At 39.3% G+C, this 23,917-nt stretch overlaps 1 protein-coding gene across 1 annotated transcript in view; it reads left to right on the top strand.

Annotated features, from left to right (window-relative positions):
* The first annotated feature begins 1,830 nt into the window (after positions 1 to 1,830).
* FMNL1 (formin like 1) overlaps positions 1,831 to 23,917 on the top strand; it is a 90,699-nt gene continuing 68,612 nt past the window's right edge. Inside the window, exon 1 of the mRNA XM_015832210.1 lies at positions 1,831 to 1,986. Coding sequence (XP_015687696.1) covers positions 1,831 to 1,986 — 156 coding nt within the window. The remainder of the gene's footprint in view (positions 1,987 to 23,917) is intronic.

Here is a 23,917-nt window from a genome sequence, read left to right as displayed (position 1 = left end):
CATCAGTTGGCTCCGATTAAGTTTGCTGAAGAGAGACATTTTAACCATCTGCCGCTAGAGGGAGAATTTTCGGGTCTACTTTGGAGGATCGCGCCTCTACCAGGGCTGCTTCGAAAGAGACCCGAGGATGCTGATGTCCTTTAATGCAAATTGGTTTAGCGACGTGGGTTTATAGAAATAGTGCATTTTGTTCCTCTAGTGTTGCCCGTTTCTGCCTCCATCGCTGAGGGAGATTAGCTGTGTTAGCTGAGGGCCGGGCGAGGCGAGGTTATTCAGCAATTACGGGATGTGTCTTGAAAGGATGATGGCGCGGACGCAGGATGCGTGCACTCAACGACCTACCATCAAAATGACGTCTATTTCCTCTTATTGAAAAGGTGGCAAAAATTTGAGGAACGTAAAGGCCCTCCATCCTTGGCAAGTGATTCCTCCCGCCCTCCACTCCCTTTTCCAATGTTATATGTACACTTGTATTTACATCCTAAAATAGATATAGTTGAACGTGGTATATCCTACCTCGGGCACTCAATGCCCATTTCCTTTTCTCTTGTTCCAGTTAGGGCTCTATTTTGTCTTCCCACTCTTTCAGACAGCCTTCCTCCGCCTGTGCGCCCCTCCCCCACTTTTGCTGACTGAGGATAATAGGAATTACTGTAGTCCAGCACATCTGGAGGGCGCCGACTTAGGGAAAGAGCCTGGTCTTCAGAACCTGCAGTTCTGGCAAAAATTCTGAAGCTCGTCCTATTTTGGAAAGGAATTAAGAATAAGCTAATAACACGCCCCGAACGGGAATCCGTGGGCTTTGAGACCCAGGGAGCTCTCCTCCCGTCTCTTGCCTCGGCTGCTGTTGCTGTCCGAGACCCTCATTCCATTAGCAGGTGACTTTGCTATTTCGTCCCCTTCCTCTCCCCCACCCCCCGGCGTCTCCTTCTCCTTTCCAGGCCAAGGATCTTGCCTGGAGGAATGGGCAAGCTGCGTCGTCCCTCTCGCTGGCTTCCCCTGCTTTCCCCATCTATCCACCCCAGCCTTTGCAAAATCCGCGCGCTCCCTCTGCAGCTGCTTTCTGCTTTTCAGCCCAACTGAAACCTTCCGTGCCAATGGACGAAGCCACCCAAGGAGAGATTTAACGTTTTCTCCTGCGACCTCTATAGAAGAGGACCTGCAGCGCAGCGGTGTAGAAAAGTTGCCCCTAGCTTATTTTCGGTGCACGAATATTCCAAGCCAAACACCTGCATTGTGACTTCCTGTGCTCTCGCTTTCGATCCTTCCTCTTTTGGGGGTGGAGGCGAGGGGGAAGTTAAGCGGAGGAGCTCGTCACTTCTCGCCTTCTCAAGAGCGACCACGCGTTGTCTCTCTGCCGCTTGTAGCGGATCAGAGGATGCACCTCCTTTTTCTGAAAAAAGTTGTGTTGCTACCTTCGCGTGGAAATTGAACCCATCAACTTGAATGTAGAAAAGCGCGAGGCAGCGCTCTCCTGCCTGGTGGTGGCCCCAAAGGAGCAGGGCTCAGCGGTCACCTCGTTGGGCGACGTTGCCTCTAGTCCACCACGGCCATTTCTCCTGTTTCCGGTAATTACAAACGCCAGAGCAAAGTCATGGGCAACCGTCACGGCTCCCTGCCTTTGAAGATTTTTTAAGCACGTGTAGGGAGCTTCTGGAACACCCCCCCATCTTTTTCCCGCCTGTTTTTTATTTTATTTTATGGGGGTGATTTTTCTTGTACGAGACTCTTCCTCCCCTTGATCTGTTTTCTGCTTCAAGGGGAAGTCGGGGGAATTTTCAACTTGCAGCCTTTTTTCCTGATTTTATTTTGTAATCTTAAAATCCGAGAATGGGCAATGCAGCCAGCAGCATGGAAATGTCTCCAGCGAAGGAGATTAAAAGCCAACCGACTGCTTCTTCGCCTTTACCCCCCAAACAGCCTGCACCCCCCAAACTACCTATGCCCAATGCTGAGGAATTGGAAGAACGATTCGGACATGTTCTGGTAAGTCTCTCGGAAGCCTTCCTCAACCTTTACCTCCTCCTCCCGGCTGCAAAAGCCAATCTTTAACTTCACCTTCCTTTCCTCTTCATCATTCTTGCTACCTTGTATTAGATTGGATGGGGGGGGGGGGTCTTTAACATCAAAGAGATATCAAGGGCAAAATAACCTAACAAGGGGAAGAGGTATTATGTGCAGAACAGGGAGGTTGTTGAGGTAGAGTCTTTGAAGTGACCATGACTGGTAATGAGATAATGTTTGAGACTTCTGTTGGTGGATTATATTATCAGTAGTACTTCTTGTGCCACATTTCTCTCTGATTAAAACGATATGAAATGCAATTCTTGTGCTGAAAATCTGTAATGGGCATAAAATAGTCAAACGAACAGGAACAGTATTCACAGACCCATATTCTTAGCTAAGTTAGAGGGAGGGTGTGACTATGGAAGGAGGAAAGAGAGTGGGAACAATTCCCGTTCGTTTATCTGGAGAGGTATGTGCTCTTGTCTTGCCTCCAGTTCCAAGTAGAGGTTACATCTTTCTTAGCGTTCTCAGAAATCTGTTGTAGACCACAGATCAACTTCATGAAAAGTTAGCTCTCTCCTTTTCCTGTTTTCTTATTTGATGTTAGTAACAACAGCCAATTCCTCACTGCCCTTTTCTAATCTTGAGTGCCTAAATGAAATAGGACTACATCACCCATTGCCACCCAGCTCTGGGAATAATGTTCCCGCTGAAGGGGGTTACCCTGTCCAAATTGTACAGAGCAGTGCTTTATCACTGATGTCACAGATTACAGCTATGTTCCTAAAGCATTCTTCTTGGTTCCTCTGGATGTCTTGGGAGATCATCATGCCGGCTGAGATTTCAAGGAAATTATAATCCCAACACAATGTGGAAAAAACTGGATTGAGACAGTCTGGCCATAGCTGATTTTTTTTTTCTGGATTTGGTGTTTTCAGGATCACCTTGGATTTTGTCTCTAGGGAGACAGCATTCTGAGCACTTAAGTTTAGATGTGACGAGAGACCCATTCCTGGCAAGCCACTTTAAAGACTCAGAAAATAAACCTCTTTGAGAACCATGACTGAACTTTGTACTCCATAGCTTCATTAAAAAAAAAAATCAAATACTAATATACTCTTATCCTATTAGCTTGCTCCAAGATTTACAATAATCCAAGTGCCTGCAACAACAAAAAAAGGTTGGTTTATTTTAAGTATCCTGAAATGAATGTTCAGCTCTCTAGTGTGGAAGATGGTAGCAGAACTAGGTATGATGTACAGTTCTCTATTTGAGGCTGGAGTTGTGCCTCCAGATAGTTCCTGCTCTTTTGTGTGTGGCATTTTGTGTAAATTCATAGTTGTGGGTATTACCTTTTTGGGACCAGCTAGAAATGGTACTTGCTGTATTAAAGTCAATAATTTAAATACTGTGCCAATTTGCTTGAATGTTATTTTGACAAAGATATCTTTGGAGAGAAGATGCCTGGATTGAAAAAAAAAGACATTTGAAAAGCAGGAGATAAGGGTATTGTCAGCAAAGAGCAGAGAGTTGAATGAACATTTATTCACTTGTAGATGTTTAGAAATGTGTGCTCATATATTGCTAAAAGCAGATTATTCTCCCTTATTATTCTAATAATTCTTATAGAACCATAAATAAAAATGTCAATATTCATTTTTATATTCATAATTAGCAAAATCTTCTCATAAAACCAAGAGTATGAGTGTAAAATGGAGAAGGCATCACTAGTTCTGGGTTTGTGTATAATCGTATATATTACTCTGCAACAATTAGGAATGCAACTTTCAACCTGTTTTCTATACATAGTGAGGATTTGTACGAATCTCCTGATTTTAAAAAACTATTATCCAGGCTCTGAGAACGATCCAGCTTGTGGCTGAAATTGCTGCATAGCTTGATCTACCATGTTCATGTTTCTGGAATATGTTCCTTTAAAAACTGGACTTTGATTGAGCAAGGAAGCTTTAAAATTTGCAGTTCAGAGACTCTCAACTTCTAGGCAAATAGGCAGAGAGGGTTTCATGCAGAGGAAAGGATTGCTTGTAAATTATCCTTTTCTGAATGTTGCAAAACTGATTGTCAGAAGGTTGAAGAGGAAAAGAATAACACTTTTTTTCTGTAAAATAAATAAGTTGTTGAGCCACTCAGCAAGTTAGCACAATTTGTGTAATTATGACACAATTGCTCAGAAACAATCAGGTGTAGTGGATAATTAAATTAAACTTTTCTGACCTAGGGTCACTCCATCTTTCTCAAAATACAAAAATTGAGATAATCAGCAGTCATAAGCCAAATCTGTTAATGGTGACATTTCTGCAGTGGTCCTCGTCACTGCTCCATTACAGCATTTTACACACAGAATAAAAAGTTTTCAGCTTCCCTTTTTTTTTTGCATGAATGCCACAGCACTGCCACTGACAGCATAGAAGAAAAACAGTCTGGGACCATAGCTCTGTAGCTATGCTGATCCTTATATATGGTCTGACAATTCACATTTTTTAGATGCGATGAAATAAAAGGAAAGCGCTTTGCCCTTTACACCCTTCAGAAGCATATTTTTTCTGGGCAAAAGTCTGTGTGATGAGTATGGAGTAACTTAATTTGCAGTCATGCTTACAATAGAGCAGCCTTCTGAATACAACATCCTGCAAATATGTTAGGATTACATCTTCCAGAATTTTCAGCCAACATGCTGATACAATTTCTGGGAGTTACAGTCCAATACTTCTGCAAGGCAAAAGGATAGAAATGATAAATTAGAGAATAGTATCCATATTTAAACACTGGGGAAATGACTTTTAGCTACATAGGAACTTAACAATGTGATGTAATTTCTCCAGATACAGATATACCCAAGCAATGATAGTCAAGCATCCTGGTTAATAATAATTATTCTTTTCACATTCATTGCCAATCCAATCAATAATTTGCTATTGAACTTGTCAGCAACCTGCTTTTGAAATAGCAGTATCTTGGTCCAGTCTTCCACAACTATTTCTCAGAACAAAATAGCCTTTGGGGAAACTAGTAGTTGACCTAATTGTAGAAGATACTTTTGTAAGTGTTGAAATTCATATTAAAATGTCTGTTTTCACTGAAAAAGAATGCAGAGTGCTACATTTTGTTTAAAAGCCTGGAATTCGGAAAAGAATAGTTAAATGCGGCCTTTTTAGGGTACTTCCACCAACAAAATAAATCTCCACCCATAAGATATTAGGGAAGAACAACAGGTATGACATCTGTATAGCACTAAATAATTGAGTGATATTTACAGCACTGGGATAATAAGATAAACCTGATTACAAACCTGAGTCCTACCATTTACAAAGCCCTCTCAGTTCATCTGTTCTGATCATGTTAGAATAATGCAAAAAAGCACAGTAGGAAACCAAGTGATAGAAAAACTTTAGGGAAGTTAGATATGTTTGGAACAAAGGAGACTGTATTTTTATGCTATCTGAATGGATGGTGTATGCAAACCAAACTATAAGTGTAATCCAAAGAACACTGGATCAGGCAATGGCCCATTTACCAAAGTGGCCAATTAGATAGGAATCACCCAAGAATGAGAGCGATCACCTTTTCTTCTAGAAGTTGTTATTTAAAGATTCCCTGCTTATGTTCTTAGAAAAACCATATAGCTGTTCCCAGAATTTTAACATTGGCTAAAAGCTCTGGAGTTTGAATCTGATGCCCATGTTTCTTTTTCCTTCTATCTATGGAGAGTTAACAGTGATTGGAGGGACATGTAGAGGGGCTGAAGAACAATTGCCTGGGGCTCTTCAATCCTAGTATATTACCCTCAATTAGTTTATAGCCTTGGTACTTGTCTAGTTTGCTGTTAAGGACATCCAAGCTGGTAGCCATTATTATATGTTAATTAAAGGAATTCCAAGTCAACATATGTGTTTTGTGGTGAAATCCTAGTTTTGTTTGACCTGCCATTCAAGTTCATTAAATGTTCCAATTCTAGTATTAAGAGAGAGGGGGGGGGGGTTTTCCATTTTCTTTATTCAATGTGTAATTTTATGTACATTTATCATCTTTCCTGCTATTTACCCTCAAGGAGCCATCATCTTCCAGCCGGGGTCATGGGATGCCTCCAGAAAGTGAGAAAACAGAACATTTCCTCTGTAATTTCTGTCCAGTAGTAGGAATCAAAAGGGTTGAATATGGAATTCCTTCAACTCTCATACAATACTCTAATAGTAATAGTAACTCATTTCATAAGAAGCTCTCTAGACAGAATTTTTGGAAGAGTTTTGTTGATAATTTACATAAGCACATTTTTCTTTTTTAAGACCAAAAAATACTTAATAAACAATATCATAGTAAATTAAGTGCAATAGAAGGCTTACTCTTTGTTCCAGGAATACATATGCAAGTTTGGATATTATAAACACATGAAATTGATTGCTCGCTCCACCTTTGGACTACAGGACTCATTCCATTGGTCTGCAAAGTAATGTGTGAAGATCAATGTCATTGCTGTCATTTAGGATCAAAGGATCCTGTGCAGGTTTATGTGCTCTATTTCAGAGCTTTTCAACCTTTTCACCCATTGTACCACTTTTAGGATATGGCAACATCTGAGTACCACCAGTTGCCTAGCAAGGTGCAAAAACTTGATGACCCCCCCCCCCAAAAGGAAAAAGGTGATGAAGTACAGGTAGTCCTCAACTTACAACAGTTCGCTTAGTGACTGTTCGAAGTTACAATGACACTGAAAAAAGTGCCCCCCAAGCCACAGTTGAGCAAGACACCTGCCTGGCCACCCAGCGGTGCTCTTCCTCCTGTCTGAGGTTTTCATTGTTGTGAGCATTTCTGTTGAGGATTGGCAGTGGGGGTGGGGTGGGGAGGGTGTTTGGTTTTTATTTTCCCCATCTGCTGGGTGGTTGCAGCAGGTTTTGGTCACTTCACATGACCCTGGGACACCGTGACCGTCATAAATATGAATCAGTTGCCAAGCATCTGAATGTAAATCACAAGACCCTGGAGAGGCTGCAACATTCCAGTTGATATGGCGCTTCTGGGCTCAGCTGAAGAACCAGGATCAGCGCCGAGCTCCAGCTGGAGCCTGGCACTGATCCTGGCCCTTCCACTGAGCCCTGACAGCCCTGCAGCTCCAGCCATCTCTCGCTCAGGCTTGTGCGGTGCTGCTACCGGTTCAGCTCATTCCCCTCCCCTGCTACCACTTTTCTAGGATGGTCGCGCACCACCTGCCTGGTGCCAATGTACCACAGGTGGTACCCTACCACTGGTTGAAAAGCCCTGCTCTATTTGTATTAAAGGGAAAAAAGTTAAAAAAAATCATTAATACATTTTTGTGACACTTTTTTTAAATTTCCATTGCTGCAGGGATTTCTTCAACTAGCCAGATAATGCAGGTTATATGAGAACAGAATTGTATCCAGATACTTTAGTGCATCAAGAAAAAAAAAATCCCAAGTTTTGGGAGAATTGAAGTGTCCCCATTTCTCCTTGGTGTGTTTTCCTTATCTTATTTTATGGAATTGCAATTAGGGCTCTAAAGTTTTTTGGGTCTGATTCCAGAAAGATACTTTGGAGCAGTGGTTCTCAACCTTTTTAATGCCGCGACCCCAACCGGTCGTAAGTCGAGGACTAAACCGGTCGTAAGTCGAGGACTACCCAACCGGTCGTAAGTCGAGGACTTTCCCTGCCCGGGAGCGCCACACATGCGTGGTTCCGCCCCCTGCGCCGGCTGAGGCGTAGCTGGCAAGCGGCAGAGACGGAGCAGGCCGACCACCAGCTAGCCCAGCCCAAGGGAGGTAAGGCACCCGCCGGAAAAGGGGAAAAAAATGACGGACCAAAAAAATGGCGGACAGCCTTGCTTGGCAACCCCCGTGAAATGGTCGATCGACCCCAAATGGGGTCCCGACCCACAGGTTGAGAACCACTGCTTTGGAGTGTGCAGAAGTGTGAATTGTAGCATTGGTTTCAAATTCGTAAAAATAGCTGTAACTTTTCTCAAAATATTGGACTGCCTTCTAAAACTGCCATGCAATCATTGGCAGACAAGTGCTACTATAGATAGTCCTTGACTTATGACCACAATTGAGCCCAAAATTTATGTTGCTAAGTGAAACAGTTGTTAAGTGAATCATTGCAGTTGTTAAGTTAGCAACATGGTTGTTAAATGAATTTGGCTTCCCCATTGACTTTGCTTTTCAGGAGGACACAAAAGGTGATCACATGGCCCTGGGAACTGTAACCATCAGAAATCTGAGTCAGTTGCCAAGTCTGAATTTTGATCACATGACCATGGGGATGCTGCAATGGCTGTAAGTGAAAAACGGTCAGAAGTCACTTTTTTCAGTGCCATTGTAACTTTGAATGGTCACTAAATGAACTGTTCTAAATCAAGGACTACCTCACACATGCAATGAAATACCGTTTTGAAATTGAATCTAAAGAATTGCCAAGCATTAATAACATCAATGTATTTAATAATAAAAAGTTGATTACTTTCTTTGTCACATTTTCCTTCCTCTTTGTAATTGTATTTGCACCAAGGGAAGATTTATGGAGATAAGAAGACTCTTGAACCTATTTCCTAGAATGAATAGATACTCCATTAACACTGTGTACCTTTTCCTCTGAAGCTCAAATAACAGATTCCCCCTATTGTAATCTGCTGGGTAATAATATGACCTAACAGGATTGTTATAACATTCCAGCTTGATAATGCAAGTGAGGTGAACACTTGGAAATACTATGCAAATATATTTACGTAAGTAATTCTTGTTTGCAAGAAAAATAACTCATTTGAAATCTAAGGATGAACTTTTAAGGTATTTATCAGACACAATTAGGAAAGGTTGCTTAATATTAGGCAGTAGTTTATTTTGAAGCGTGTCCTCCTTTATAATAATTTATTTTATCAGGTTAATATGCTGCTCCAATCAATACCATTTTTAAGTGGCTTACATACTTAAATATATAATAAGATGTTATGGTTTGTTCCCTTGCAAGCATTATAGCTTCCTAGAATATAAATATATATATTCCAGACACTCTGCCTCCCACTGACAGTCTACTGAAGTCCAGCATGAATCCTATCAGACTACATCAAGTTCAATCAGACTTGCATTGAATAGGAACATCAACATTTTTATTGGTGTTTAATACTCTTACAACATCATACCAGCTTACCTGGAGGTAAAAAGACACTGTTACTGGTGTATCTAGGTCAGGGGTAGGCAACCTTGGCTCTTTTATGACTCGTGGACTTCAACTCCCAGAATTCCTGAGCCAGCATGGCTGGCTCAGGAATTCTGGGAGTTGAAGTCCACGAGTCACAAAAGAGCCAAGGTTGCCTACCCCTGATCTAGGTAAATGAACAAAGACTTGCCTGGATTAATAGCATAGAAAGACAAGATGCTGACTTGAAAGAGGCCTTTACTGGAATTCCCTTGTGTACGGGTGTCACCTTAATTATTGACGGAAACCTCCAGTTGCTGCCTAGAGTGCTTAGAACAACTCTTCTCATCTTCAGAACATTACCCTCATTGTCTATAGTGGGGTGTTCTAACCTATATAGGAAGCATTAGTTGGAAAAGCTGGTGCTGATCTCTGGGTAAACTGCTTCTGGCAAACTAAAGCAGTTACTGGTACAAAGATGGGAACCCTTGGACCTCATGTGACTTTGAAACCATTTTATATAAGTTCTGTAGTACTCAAAATTTGCACTATTAACATTTGTAAGCAAATTACCCAGAAATTGGAAGCAGGATTTCCTGTTGCTCCCCATGGGAAATGAACTAAATAAAAATCTGGTAAGCTTAGTTTATTTAAAACAGAAAAAAATAACACTTCCGACTTGGAATTAATTATTTTGGAAAAATTATTCCCACTGCTTAATTGCATATCATGTTTGGCATAGCGGTTGAGGCATCAGGCTAGAAACTGGAAGGTCCTCTGCTCTAGTCCTGCCTCGGACACCTAGCCAGTTGGATGATCATTGGCCAGTCATGGTCTCCCAACCCTAGGAAGAAGGCAATGGCAAACCACTTCTAACAAAACTTTGCCAAACATTTTAGGGACTGTCAGACACAATTGAAGGGGGGGGGAAAGAACACCACAGGAATATTAATACTATTATTGTTACTATTACTATTATTATTATTAATAAATATAATGCCCCCCCGTATCCATCCTTATGGTATAGTTGTATACTTGTTAATTCTGTAGAGCTATTTAAGCTAAAGTACAACTACCAGTTCTTCAACTACTATTGATTCTTTCTTTAGCCACATTGTTACTCAAGAGGAAAATTTGTCTTGTTACTGCAAGACAAATCATAATTTATTAGAATTTGTATTTTTAATTATAATAGAAATAATGCTAATATCAATAACAACATCTCTTGTCAGTGGGAGGCAGAGAGTCCTCCTGGTTTCTGAAAAGCTATTGAAAATAAATTTCAATAGCTGTAAAATGTTATTTTCTCTGAAAACTAACATTTTAAAATGTAAAGTGAAATACCTTCAGTTTAGTGCTAAGGAAAAAAAAGTATAGTTATGTGATACTCTAAAAAACCTGTGTATCTGATGTGTAGTTACCAGTTATAAGGAAAAGTCAAGAATCTAGGGCAGGGGTGGCGAACCTATGGCACACGTGCCAGAGGCGGCACTCAGAGCCCACTCTGTGGGCACTCTTGCCATGCCCCGGAGATGGCAACCATCCCTCTTCAACCAGCCGCCCGCTAACTTGCTGAGGCCCCACATGGCTGGATGCATCCCAGCACCTATGTGCTCGCTAGTCTCTGTGTGCAGGTGCTGGTGGTGTCAGGCAGCAGCCGCCCCGGCCCCTGCCTCACCTTGCCCTGTGACAATGGCACCCCCGCCCTGCCTCACCTCACCCCGCAGGACGAGCCTCCTGCCCACTGCCCCACCTGCCAGAGACCCCCTGGATCTCCCCAAACTCTGCCTGGACCCCACAGGCGTCCCTCCCCACAAGCAACATTGAGGTGATCACACCCACCTTGGCCACACCCACCCAATCTGCCATGACTACCACAGCCACGCCCACCCAGTGGGCAACGCCCTCCCGGGCCCCGGCGATAAATAAGTGGGTTTTGGGTTGCAGTTTGGGCACTCGGTCTCTAAAAGTTTCGCCATCATTGATCTAGGGGCTATTAGAATTTTATTGAGTTATTCATTTAATCAATTTATAGGCCACCCATTTCACAAATTGTGACTCTGGGTGGCTTTATGTACGTAGCATTAAACCAGAAAACAACTTAAAAACCAAAAACATGACACAGGCAAGACAAACCAAGATCATAATCCACCATTACAAAATGGGCTAATGCATTAGCTTTCCACCAGGTGGACCTTTGTCCCAACAGGCCATTAAAATGCATCTTTGAGACCAAGTAATCCTTTTCATTTTGGACAAACACTGGTCAGGAATCGCCCTTTGCATAAGAAAGCTGCAAAAGAATTCTGGCTGTCTGGAACATTTCTCTTTTGTCAGGTGCTCATAAAAAACATCCCATTTGTGGCTGCAGCTTCTCATCAAAATCCCTGGGGATTTCCCTATTATTTATTTTCTGAACTGCAAGTGAATTTTTCCCACCTTTTATTTCTCACAATTGAATGGAAACATGAGTTTATCAAGGGCAAAGCCCACACTGCCTAGTCTATACAGCAATAGCCTTTGCCCTGCCTATCCTTGAAATTGCTTTGATTTTCCTGAGGTAACATTATCACACAGCTGCCTTGTCCTCCCTCCTCCCAATAATCTGTCTCTGAAAAGAGGAGAAAAACTGTGGCTGAGAAAGAAGCCTGCTAGCCATAGATTCTTAAAAGTGGAGAAGCTCTAACCAGGTAAAGTTTTGAAGTTATAAATCTCTCACCAAGCTTTATCAGAGCAATCTTATGTATTTTTACACAAAAGTAAATCGTACTGTTCAATGGAGCTTGTTCCTCCATAAACATTAGAGCTGAAATCCATTATTTATGTATTTTAAAAGGTTGCATCTTTAATTGAAAGGTTTACCTGCTGCCATTCAGCAAAGCTTCCAGGCCATTCCATAAAAACAAGGTAAAAGTTATAAATAAAATATATTAAATTGAAGGAAAAATAGGTACAGTATGGTGTGCTTCAGATATGGGATTAGAGCTTCCAGAATTCCCAGTGGGATCCTGGCTGGGAATTCTAAGAGTTGTATTTCCAATACATTAGGGGGATGCCAAACTGGGGAAGGGCGCAACCCACTGAAAATTTTAGGGAAGAAAAGAATCTTCCCTATGCCAAAAGATACTGATTAATTATGTATCATCATGTTGTTGTCTTAGCAACCACATAGATTTTCTGCCTGCCAGTCTATTCCTAACTCTGTCTTTCAGATCTTCCAACAACCATCAATTGCCATTTTGCTACTGGTTGTCCTCTCCTATTTCCTTCTACTAATAGAAGGAATTATAAGACTCCATTATACTGTAGACTTATCTAAAGGCCTTGGCCTTTACATAATGTGTCCCAAATAGAGCAATCTGAGCTTGGTCATTTGTGAAAACTCTGTGCCAAAGGATAGCAATAGTTTTAATAGGTAGGCCTCTCTGGAGGGAATTTGAGATGGTTTTCTCTTTCTCTGCTGTTTTACTTTGAGTAGTGAAAGTTGCCTGGAGGAAAGATCTCTCCTCACCTGTCTTTATTTATGAGTTAGTTGGTATAGGAGTACAGACAGTCCTCAACTTACACCCACAACTGAGCCCAACATTTACATTGCTAAGCAAGACAATTACTAAGTGAGTTTTACCCCACTTTATGACCTTTTTTGCCACAGTGGTTAAGTGAATCATTGCAGTTGTTAAGTTAGTAACATGTTACTAAGAGAATCTGTCTTCCCCGTTGCTTGTCAGAAGGTCACAAAAGCTGATCATATAACCCCAGGACACTGTAACCATCATAAATATGAAACAGTTGCCAAGCATCCAAATTTTGATCATGTGACCCTGGGGATGCTGCAGTGGTCATAAGTGTGAAAAATGGTTATAAGTCACTTTTTTCAATTGCATTGTAACTTTGAGCAAAACAAACTGCCTTAACTCAAGGATTACCTGTAAATGGTTTTTCAATATCTGCATCCTAAGCCATGTAGAATTTTAAAGGGACTTTGAACCAGTTTGGGAAATACACTTAACATGTTTAATATCTTTAGATATATTCTCATCTAATAGCTAAGGAACTGTATTCTGTATTAAATTTTCTAAACAAAGACATCTCCTGATTGTGCACATTATAATAGTCAGTCTTAACATTACTGCAATACTGTAGTCCACATATAACTAGCCCAATTGGCAAGTCAAGTCACAACAGTTTGTTACAGATACTATTGGAATCTCTGGGGATAAGGTTGGATCCAGAATAATCTCAGCATGAAAAAATGATTCTTTAGAGACAGAGATGAGGAACTGATGACCACTGATGAAATTCTATCATTCTTCAGATTGATTGTTCTAATTGGGATTGTTGGGAACTGTACATATAGTACATAAGAGCTGGAGGTCCTCAGATTCCCTATCCCTGAGAAGGCCAAGCTGCCATTATAATCTGGAGCAGGTGGATTGCTCACTCCCAGTTATTCAGCAAGAGGTGGAAGAGATTGAAACTGCTTCTTCTCTTGACACATGACCAGGATTTGACACATGACCAGGATTGTGCTACAAGTTCAAGTACCCGATGAATAAACAGACTTATGCAATTGAGCAAAATCCCACAAAATTAAGAAAAAATAAAAAGAGCCCAGACTGCCCAGTGATTAAGAGATTCTTATTCATCTATCTTTGAGCCAGTTAACTGATTAAATTTAAATGTATTTGTATGTTACCAAAAATGGAAGACCACTGCCTTTTTATGATAAGGAAGTATGAAGAAATGCACAATTTAAGAGATGGGTGTTACCACCCATTAAAGAAAGGATATTTTATATTTTGCATTATATTCTCACAGCAACAATATATGAAAACCAATGTAGCTTTAAAAAATGAAATATGCCTTTAATCCACAGTTTCTGATTTAAAGTTGGTGCTTTAATCATTTCAACCCTTAGAAATAAAACAGCTTTCAAAGCAAGAAGTTCGTTAAACTAGGTCAAATTTTAAAATATCCCTGCAGATTATATTTTAAAAAAAACTAATACTAAAACACTCAAAATTAGCTGTGAAATAGACACGTGCACACACAAATAGGATAAACTGCTTTCTTGGATTCTGTTTATAGTTTCAAACCTGCACTGAGATGGCAAAGCCTTTTTTTTGTAATGATTAAATGATTGCATGTCATAAAGGAATAGGACAAACAAAAGGACTGCTTCAAAACATACAGCTTTCAGTAGGCAGGCAGGAAAAAGGAAAAAGTTATTCTGGGTTTTCTTTTCTGTGCTAAGGAAAAGATACAGAAAGTAATGGAAAACATGGATGGGCTACAAGTGTCTTCTTTCCATCCCCAAATTAAAGCAGAGAGGTGCTACAGAATGAAGCACTTAAGGCAGGAGCCCCAGCGATGGAAGTGCTAATGTGCACATCTGGAATTTTGAGAGCAGGTCACGGATGCTCCCATATAGCCACAGTAGCTATAGCCACTCAGAAGACATTCATGTAAACAGGTAGTCCTTGGCTTACAAACATTCATTTAGTGACTGTTCAAAGTTACAACAGCACTGAAAAAAGTGACTTGTAGCCATTGTTTACATGACCGTTCCAGCACCTCCATGGTAACATGATCAAAATGCAGATGTTTGGCAACTGGCATGTATTTATAAAGGTTTCAGTGCCCCAGGGTCGTGTGATCACCTTTTACAACCTTCTGACAAGCAAAGTCAATGGGGGAAGCCAGCTGTGTTACTACGTAACAACTGCAGTGAATCACTTAACAACGGTGGTAAGAAAGGTCATACAGTGGAGCAAAACTCACTTAACAATTGTCTTGCTTACCAATGGAAAGTTTGGGCTCAGTTGTAGTCATAGGTTGAGAACTACTTGTACCAGGAGGCAAGCAAAACATTGCAAGCTGCAGTCACTCTCTCATTTCTGAACTGCATCAGGGATCTGTTGAGGCTCAGAAGCATTGTTATGCATATAGGATATTCTTGAGGCTAATACACTAAAGCATATTCTGTCAATCATTTTCTAATTACAAGAATCTTAATTAATTATAATTAATTATGCTTTCCAATTATCACTTTGATGGCTTAAGTCCTATGACCTCTGTCAGATCCTATGAAAGGGCAAGATATTGGGGAAAAAAATGTAAAGAATGACAGGAGGAATAACATAATTTCTTTCCTTATTGAGATCAGAGCCAATATGAGTTGAAGCCAAGAAGCTGTTTAACCTGGGTCTCTAGCGGGAAGACAGGTCGTGAAGAAGAGAAATAGGAAGGAGATGAAGAAGAGTGAAGTGAAAGAACAATATGTCAGCTTGAAGTAACTCTGTAGCTAGGGACATCTAATAAGTTTTCAAACTTCGGTTGCTTGTTTTAACCCACATAATCTTCATGAACAGGAAGTGGATTTGTGCAAGACATTTCCGTCTTTTGAGAGCTCAGCTCTTGCAAAAGCACATGGGCCGTTTGTCAATAACTTTAAGGAAATGTGGTGAAGAGTAAACGGTTAAGATGAAACTGATCACTGCCAAAGACAAACATAGTATGCTAGCAGCTGTTCAAAAATTGTAAAAGAACTGTAGAGGAATTTTATGCAATTTTTATAATCTAATTTTGTAGTTCAAATCTGTCTGTATATATAAGTAAAAGCTTTTTCCCCTTTTTGGTTGTGATGCCAACCCACTCTTTATGTAACAACAACTTGCCTATGGGCAAGTCCCCAGGTGCAAAGATACAACTCGAATTTAATAACATTGGTTAGAAATGTGAATGGATTCCCTTTAATAGCACTGTGTGTGACTTGAACTGGGGAAAAGGTAGTTGCCAAGTATAATCTCTACAATGGCAAAGTTCCCATGGTCAATCCTTGCCATATCTGAAATAGAAAATTGGGAATCTAGGATAGAAAAAAAAAATCATGAACTACTTGAAGAGATTGTGGCAATCAAAGTACCTAATGCAGGAATGAATAATCCAACGGTCTGATCAGTGGTGGGATTCAAATATGTGAACAACCGGTTCTCTATGTGGATGCCACTTCCGGATGTCCATTCTGGGCCTGGGCAACAAAAAATTAGCTACCGGTTCTGCTGAAGTGGTGCAAACTGGCTGAATCTCACCACTGAGTCTGATCTGACATTAAGCATTTCAACTATGCAGGCTAATTTGCAGTGCTATTTACATTTACCTGGAATGTTTGTATGCTATGCATATATCCACATATAACAACAGATGATTATTGCTTCTAATGGTCACTGCAGAAATCTTCTAATGCAGTGTTTCTCAACCTTGACAATTTTAAGGCATGTGGACTTCAACTCCCAGAATTCCACAGCCAGCATTGCTGGCTGTGGAATTCTGGGAGTTGAAGTCCACATGCCTTAAAATTGTCAAGGTTGAGAAACACTGTTCTAATGCTTTATGTAGGTATAAGCTGACCTTTAAGCAATCAATGTCTTATGTGCTAAATCTGGTTTCCAGGCTTTTAAAAATAAGACTGTTAACCATATTCCATCTTTTTCATGAAAAGAGAATTATGAAATTGGAGCTTTCTAGTTGATTGGTTGAGAACAATCAATTTGGTGTTAACATCCACATAAATAGACTCTTTTTAGAATGATTTGTCTGGAACCTGGTTTTCCAGGTTTTCAAATGGTATAATCACTGCCACAATTGGGTTAATCAACCTTGTGGCTTTTCCTCTTTTTCAAATGGTGTAGAGTCTCCTACTTGGGCAGGAGGTTGGATTAGATCAGCGGTTCTCAACCTATGGGTTGCGACCCCATTTGGGGTCGATCGACCATTTCACGGGGGTCGCCAAGCAAGGCTGTCCGCCATTTTTTTCCCCTTTTCCGGCGGGTGCCTTACCTCCCTTGAGCTGGGCCAGCTGGTGGTCGGCCTGCTCTGTCTCTGCCACTTGCCAGCTACGCCTCGGCCGGCGCAGGGGGCAGAACCACGCATGCGCGGCGCTCCAGGGCAGGGAAAGTCCTCGACTTACGACCGGTTGGGTAGTCCTCGACTTACGACCGATTTAGTCCTCGACTTACGACCGGTTTAGTCCTCGACTTACGATCGGTTTAGTCCTCGACTTACGACCGGTTGGGGTCGCGGCATTAAAAAGGTTGAGAACCACTGGACTAGATGACCTACAAGGTCCCATACAACTCTGTTATTCTAATAAGAAAATTTCCTTCTGACTTTTCCAGATTATGACTCCCCAAAGGAGTTGGGTCTTTGCGTAACATTTCTAAAATATAATAATTTGAGGTTAATCATTTATATTTGAGTGAGAACTCTGGATTGATTTGTTCTGTAATTCCATTTGTTTGTTTTCTTGGCTACCCATGATATTTTCAGGAATCTACTCCAACACTATAAAGTTCAAAAGCAACAAAACTCTTCCTAATTTGCTTCTTCAAAGTCTAACTTACACTTCCATAGATTGTCACATGAAAACCACTTCCTGCAATATTCTAATCCTTGTACATACAGATACCAACATGACATCTGAATACCTGTTCCTCACCCTTTATTGCTCTTCTGCCAAATTCTAGGCTGCAGTGTGTTTCTTGATTGCTGGTTCCTTTATTGTTAATAATCAACCTTAAAAATCAGAAGTTATCCATCACTTCAATATCTTCATTGTCAATTCTGGTTGCCATGTCGGTTTGGTTTTATTTGTAGTTAATCACAGTCCTGCTTTTTCATTATGCCCTTTGACTTTTGTGATTGGAGAATATATATCATTTGCATTTTCAGCTAACAGAGCAGGAAATTTCCTTAATAGTTCTAAAAGCCAAGATATGAAGCAAAAAAAACATAAGGCTACTATTCTGCTCTTTTATTTTAAGAAACTCTTTCCCATTACATATACATGAAAGAAGGCACAGTAGAAGAAATTTTCTGATTTCCTTTTCACAGTAAGACATAGTATTTTTTAACATAGTTCCATGATGAGAAGTGATTGCTGCTCTGTGGGGGGAAAGAATCAGAATCTAATCATGTGTTTATTTTAAAACAAATAAACAAAACCAAAGAAAGACAACAATTTGTAATATTTCTAACTGCTGAAGTTTTTAGTGGTATTTTTCTGACAGTGGAAACATAAAAATAATCCTGCCAATGCATGCAGGAAAACTCCACCATTATTATATACACATTGCAAGAGGCTGAAAACTATCATGCTGACATAGCAAGATCACCCAGAGTTATTATGCCTGTTTTTCTGAGGAAGGGAATGAGATTTGTGAATGGGAACCCTTCAGTATAGTCCAATACTGTTGACTGTTCTCCAGGAGTTTTGTCTTGGGAGATTCAAGGGAATGCCCTGAAGATGCATTTGAAGTTCATTTAAGTAGTATTACTATTTGCAATATTATATTTTTGTAGTATTAAATGTAAGGCAAAGAAACCAATATCAGTTTCTTGTTCCTTATGGTTTGGGCTGCTTCTTTTCTCTTGGTGAGAATATTGCAGCTGAGCTAGCATGCCACATGGGTGAGCAATAATGAGAATTTTTCATGTATTACAGAAGTAAATATTATCCTGGTTCATTGGAAAGCATTACCTTGGAAAGGGCAACAAATTGAGTTCCTATATAAGTAAAAGAAAGTGGGAGCAATAGTGATCTGAATTGCCCATCTCTCAAAATCTGGCAGACCAACAATAATAAAAATGAAGATAAAAGAATCATAAGTAACAATCATTAAAACAATTATTCTTTGCTCACTGGCAAATGAACTCCATTAAGATCTACCAAGAAGGCCTTCCTCATATTGCTGATTTTATGGCAAGATAAAAAGAAGGCTGTTTCCTCAACTTTCCTAAAGACCAGATAGACTTCTATGGGACAATGTACTCTTCAGATAAGCTAAGCCCAAGCAGCAGAATGAGCACCTCAAACATGCTCGAAACAAATGTGTAATTATTGGATTTGTTTAAATGAGGGAGTCACACAGGTCTCATATTCAGACCATTCATATTACTCTAGATCAGCAAAGTTTGCACACTAAGCGGCTCCATATAGAAAATGCCATAAAATGTCCAGATGGGAATGCATCTAAAACATACATCACCCTGGGCTCATGTGAAATATTTAAGAACAGATTCAATCAGAAATAGACCTGTGGACCTGGTAGATCTAACAACTAAGTACCTGCCTACTAATCTGTCAAGATACATATGACCTTATACCAGGTATTATCTCTTGTTTCCAGGCCCAGCTCTTGTTCTTAGTTTATATACCTGTTGAATGGAGAATACTTAGGGATAGCATCTAGTAAGCAAGTAGGCAGTCCATAACAAGATGACTTTGTATGCATAACATGTTAGGGGGAGGACCACAGGCTGCACCTCTGTCTCATTTGAATTAAGATTTGGTTTATGGTTCATTAACAATACTTACTTTCCTAACTTCAACTGAAACAAAGTTGGAAAGATCCCAACTACACAGTATAGTAGTAGAGTATAACAAAATATGCTATATAATATATAAACTGGTACCAATATACATAACAGGACAGTACAATATAGTGTAGGACGGTAATAGTAATATGTATAGGTGTAGTATAGTAATAGTAGTACTTATAGATATAAGTATAGTATAGTATAACCATTTCTCTAAGTTCTTATCTAGCTTGATAGATACAATCAGTGGAATTTTTTTTGTCCAAATTGTACAGTTCATCAGAAACAGCAGAAATTGTATATCTTTTCTTTAATGCTGCTGTTAGTTAAAATTATTATTAAACAACCAATTAGGCACAAATTTTGTAGTTCCAGAAACAAAAATGCCAAAAGTAGTAAACTGCTGAATAAAATGGGTGATTAACAGGTGAAAGTAAAGCATATCCAAGCTTTAACTAATGTCATCTATTTCTTCCTATGTAAAACCATTCCTACAGGAATCACTTCCACAGTATTTTCTCTGGAATGATTTTCAATATGTTTCTTATCAACAATTACTAAGTCTGGGATATTATGAAGTAGGTGCTTGCCTATTTGAATTCTAATGTCCTAGAACACTGTAGCTTGTTAATTTTCTATTACAGGTAGTCCTCAACTTACATCTGTTACTGAGCCTAGAATAAGTTGTTGCAGTTGTACATTGAGGAATCCATGTGACTGGACGTAATTTTCCAGCCTTTTTCAAGGTTAAGTGAACGCCACTATTGTTAAGTGAACTGATTCATGTGAATGCATGTTTTTTGGTGGAAACTGGCAAAAACATCATGAATTACAGACATGTGACCATTGAATATTTATCTGACATGCAGTCACATGACTGTGAGGGGGAGGTAGCATGACCATTTAAAGCAGCCAGGGATATTTCTGGCTCCTAAAGCACCTGTTCCATGGCTGTCCTAAGTTTGAAAGGTTTGTAAAATAAGTAAAGACTACCAGTACTTTGTCAACTTTGAGGTCCCAACAGTTCTTGCCTGCAGGAAAATGCTGATATTCCAATGTATCATTGTTGGTACTTTGACCTGCCATTGTTTTGAAGTCATTTTGTGCAATTTTCTTGCTGCAGCTAACTAGGTGATACTATTTCTTCAGCTTCTTTGAAAAAGCAGCATTTGCTGTCTGTTGCCACCTTCTCAATTCTGGCGCTATATGCATTTGTTCTTAAGGGTTGGGCTTGTGCATCCAGAATTTAGCCCCTCTGCCTTTTTCTTTGATTTCACTGTTATTGCTGTTGTTGTTGTTGTTATATAAGATTTAATCTTCAATTCGGTTCACGGTCTGGGACCAGTAAAAACTTAACAGTTCAAGTCCTAACTAAGGACCTAAGAGCTATTAAGGTAACATTAGAATATATAGGTAGTTCTGAGTAAGGTGGTTGTTTTTTTTTTTTTTTCAAAGTCAGAATATTCAGGTCTGGTAAGTTCAAACTTTCCTCTAGGGAGCCTTTTAGTTAATGCTCCAAGGACTCCTATTACTATTGATACAACCATTGATTTCTTCCTACACAATCGCTCAACTTCCATTTGCTGATAGCAGTATTTTGTTATTTTTTTCTAGTTGTTTCTCTTCAACTGGTATTGCAATACCAATGAACCAGACTTTCCTAGAGAACAGGCCCATTAACAATCATTTGTCATATATGTGAAGTGGAAACAATTGAGTTCAAAGGCAAATGTACCTCTATTTTACAATTTGGGGGCTGCAGGCTAGCAAGCTACATTTTTCTTTCAAAATAATACCCACTTCCTGTTGATGTCTTCTCACAGTGCCAAGTGCTACATACAGTATATGCACACACCCAAAACTGTACTTTCATTTCAGCATACTGCAGAAAGGAAGTGGCACCTATAGAAGGCCTCAAGATCCAGCAACTTGTTTGTAAGAAGTTCCCAGCAGGCCTCTCCTGCTCAACAGGTAGTCTTTTGGGCTGTAATGAATTCAGGGGACACTTTCTGCCCTACTTCTGCCAATTGGACCATTCTTAGTACTAAACAATAAATAGAAGCTCCCACTACAGATCTTAGAACAGGATGGGCTGATTTGGATTGAGTACAAGTAACTTGGTTCCATATCATTCAAGGCATCAGAGATTAATAGGCATTTTAGAGTTCACTCAGAAATTGCACTAGAAATCAATGAGAATGGAAATTACCTAAAACCAATTGTAACGCTTCCTCCAGAGTGCTAGATTTCCTTATTTGCAGCAACTCTGTCTTACATAGATTATATTACAATTTGTTTGTCCTCATCAGTTGCAAGACTGTTCCAAACATCCACATATGAATTTCACATCTCCCTGAGTTTGAGAAATAAAAACAAGAGATAATGCTGAAGATTGTCTAAACTCTGCAATTTCCAGGACCATAGATCAAAGATTTAGGGTAAAATCAAATATTTCTGCCTTTGTGCATATAGCAGTTTGCTGCAGTTGTCATAAAGTTCCATAGGTTTTTTTTCCAGCTGCTCATCCATCAAATCTCAAAAGCCAATAGTTTCAATAGTATATGACTTTTTAAAATCTTCTGTATTATTTATTATGTGTAATTGAGTCTAAAATGTTCTACCATTTTACATGTCTACGAAGCATGATAAAATGTTCTTTCTTGTTGGTTATATTTCCCACATATGTTTGAAGAACCTTTATACATTCTAGTCAGTTTTTTCAGTGACATGTGTCAATGATATATCTTTTATAAAAAAATAACATAACATAAATTTCAGACCTTTCACCACATATTTTCCTACTGATCCATAGGTACATTATAACTTTTTTAAACCCCATTTTATCCTACATTCTTTCATTTGTTCTTTTGGTTCGTATTTCAATAAAAGTATATACATTTAGTAATAATATAATCATTTGTACCCAGTTCCATTTCTATTTCAGTCTTTCATTATTTACAACCAAGCACTCTTTTAATCTCTTTAAATGTTTCTAACAATTATACATACATGTCTATGGAGATTCTCAGTCATCCAGGTCATGATTGTTCCAAAGGTACTTTTTTTTTTTTAAGGCAACCAGTCTTTCTTTTTTGTTGAAGACATGACATTCATCTTAATCACGGAAATTCTTCCCAACAATGATACTTGTTGTTTCATCCATCTTAATATGTGTTTTTTTATTACAATCCAAGTGTTGACATAATTATTTTGAAGCAGCATATAGATCATATTTATCATATTAATACCCAAATATTTCATCTTCTCAACTTTAAAACTCATGTTATTCATCAATTCTATTTGATCAGGGTATTCATATTTTCTGTTAACATCTTTGTCTTCTGCTTATTGATCTTAAAACCTGCAAATGCACTACATTTTTTAAATTTTCCCATTAAAGTTTCAATTCCATTTAAAGGGTTCTCTAAGATAAGAGCCAGCTCATCTACAAAGGCTCTTAATTAATAAGGGTTTATATATATATATATCCTCAATCATCTCCTCTTGACTTATGTCTCTGCTTAATATTTCTAAAGCTGGAATAAATGAAAGAGGAGACAATGCACAACTCTGCCTTGTTCCTTTTTATGTTGCACAGTTTAGATGAATCGCCATTATATGTGTCTTTTGTGAAGTATAATTCAACATTATCGATTTTATACAATTCTCCCCAAAGTTCATATCTGTCAAAATTTTAAATAAAAAAGTTCATACTGTGAAATTTTTTCCTGCATCAAAAAAAATTAATGCAAGTTATTTTTCATTGTTCTGTTCAAAATATTATTAAACGTCCATTCTAATATTTAATTGTCTTTTCGGTAAAAACTCAGCTTGATCTTCATTAATAAGTTGTAATATTATTTTCAATCTATTAGCTATGATCATTGTGAACAGTTTATAATAAGTAGTGATATTGGTCTATAATTTCTTGTCAAAGTCAAATCCTGTCCTTCTTTAGGTTTTAATATTATATATGTACCTTTCCATGTCTCAGGCGACTTTCCTGCCTGTAAGATAAAATTCATCACACATCACAAAGATTGCTAAACTTTCTGAAGAATTCCTGATCTGTTGTGTTCTTTTGTATTCCCCCCCTTAATCCCCTATGCGCATCCTGATCACCCATTAAGGGTGATTGCCCTTCTCCATCTGCATACAGTTTCATGCCCATTGCTGGTTGGCTAACTAGCAATGGGGTCTTACCAGCCAATGGAATTGTGTGATTACAAGCCAGGGGAATCCCATAAAAGAGGGCTCCCCTGGCCCAGATGCCAGTCCGGATTTACTTTATGCCTTGCCAATAAACCGAGAGCTGACTGTCACTCGACTCGTGTCTTACTGCCTGCGCGATCTAACACTGGCGACGAAG

Source organism: Protobothrops mucrosquamatus, unplaced genomic scaffold, assembly GCF_001527695.2.
Source record: "Protobothrops mucrosquamatus isolate PMUCROS unplaced genomic scaffold, P.Mucros_1.0 scaffold1, whole genome shotgun sequence".
Classification (NCBI taxonomy): domain Eukaryota; kingdom Metazoa; phylum Chordata; class Lepidosauria; order Squamata; family Viperidae; genus Protobothrops; species Protobothrops mucrosquamatus.
Note: the sequence above shows the minus strand (reverse complement) of the source record. Positions and strands in the feature narration are given on the sequence as shown.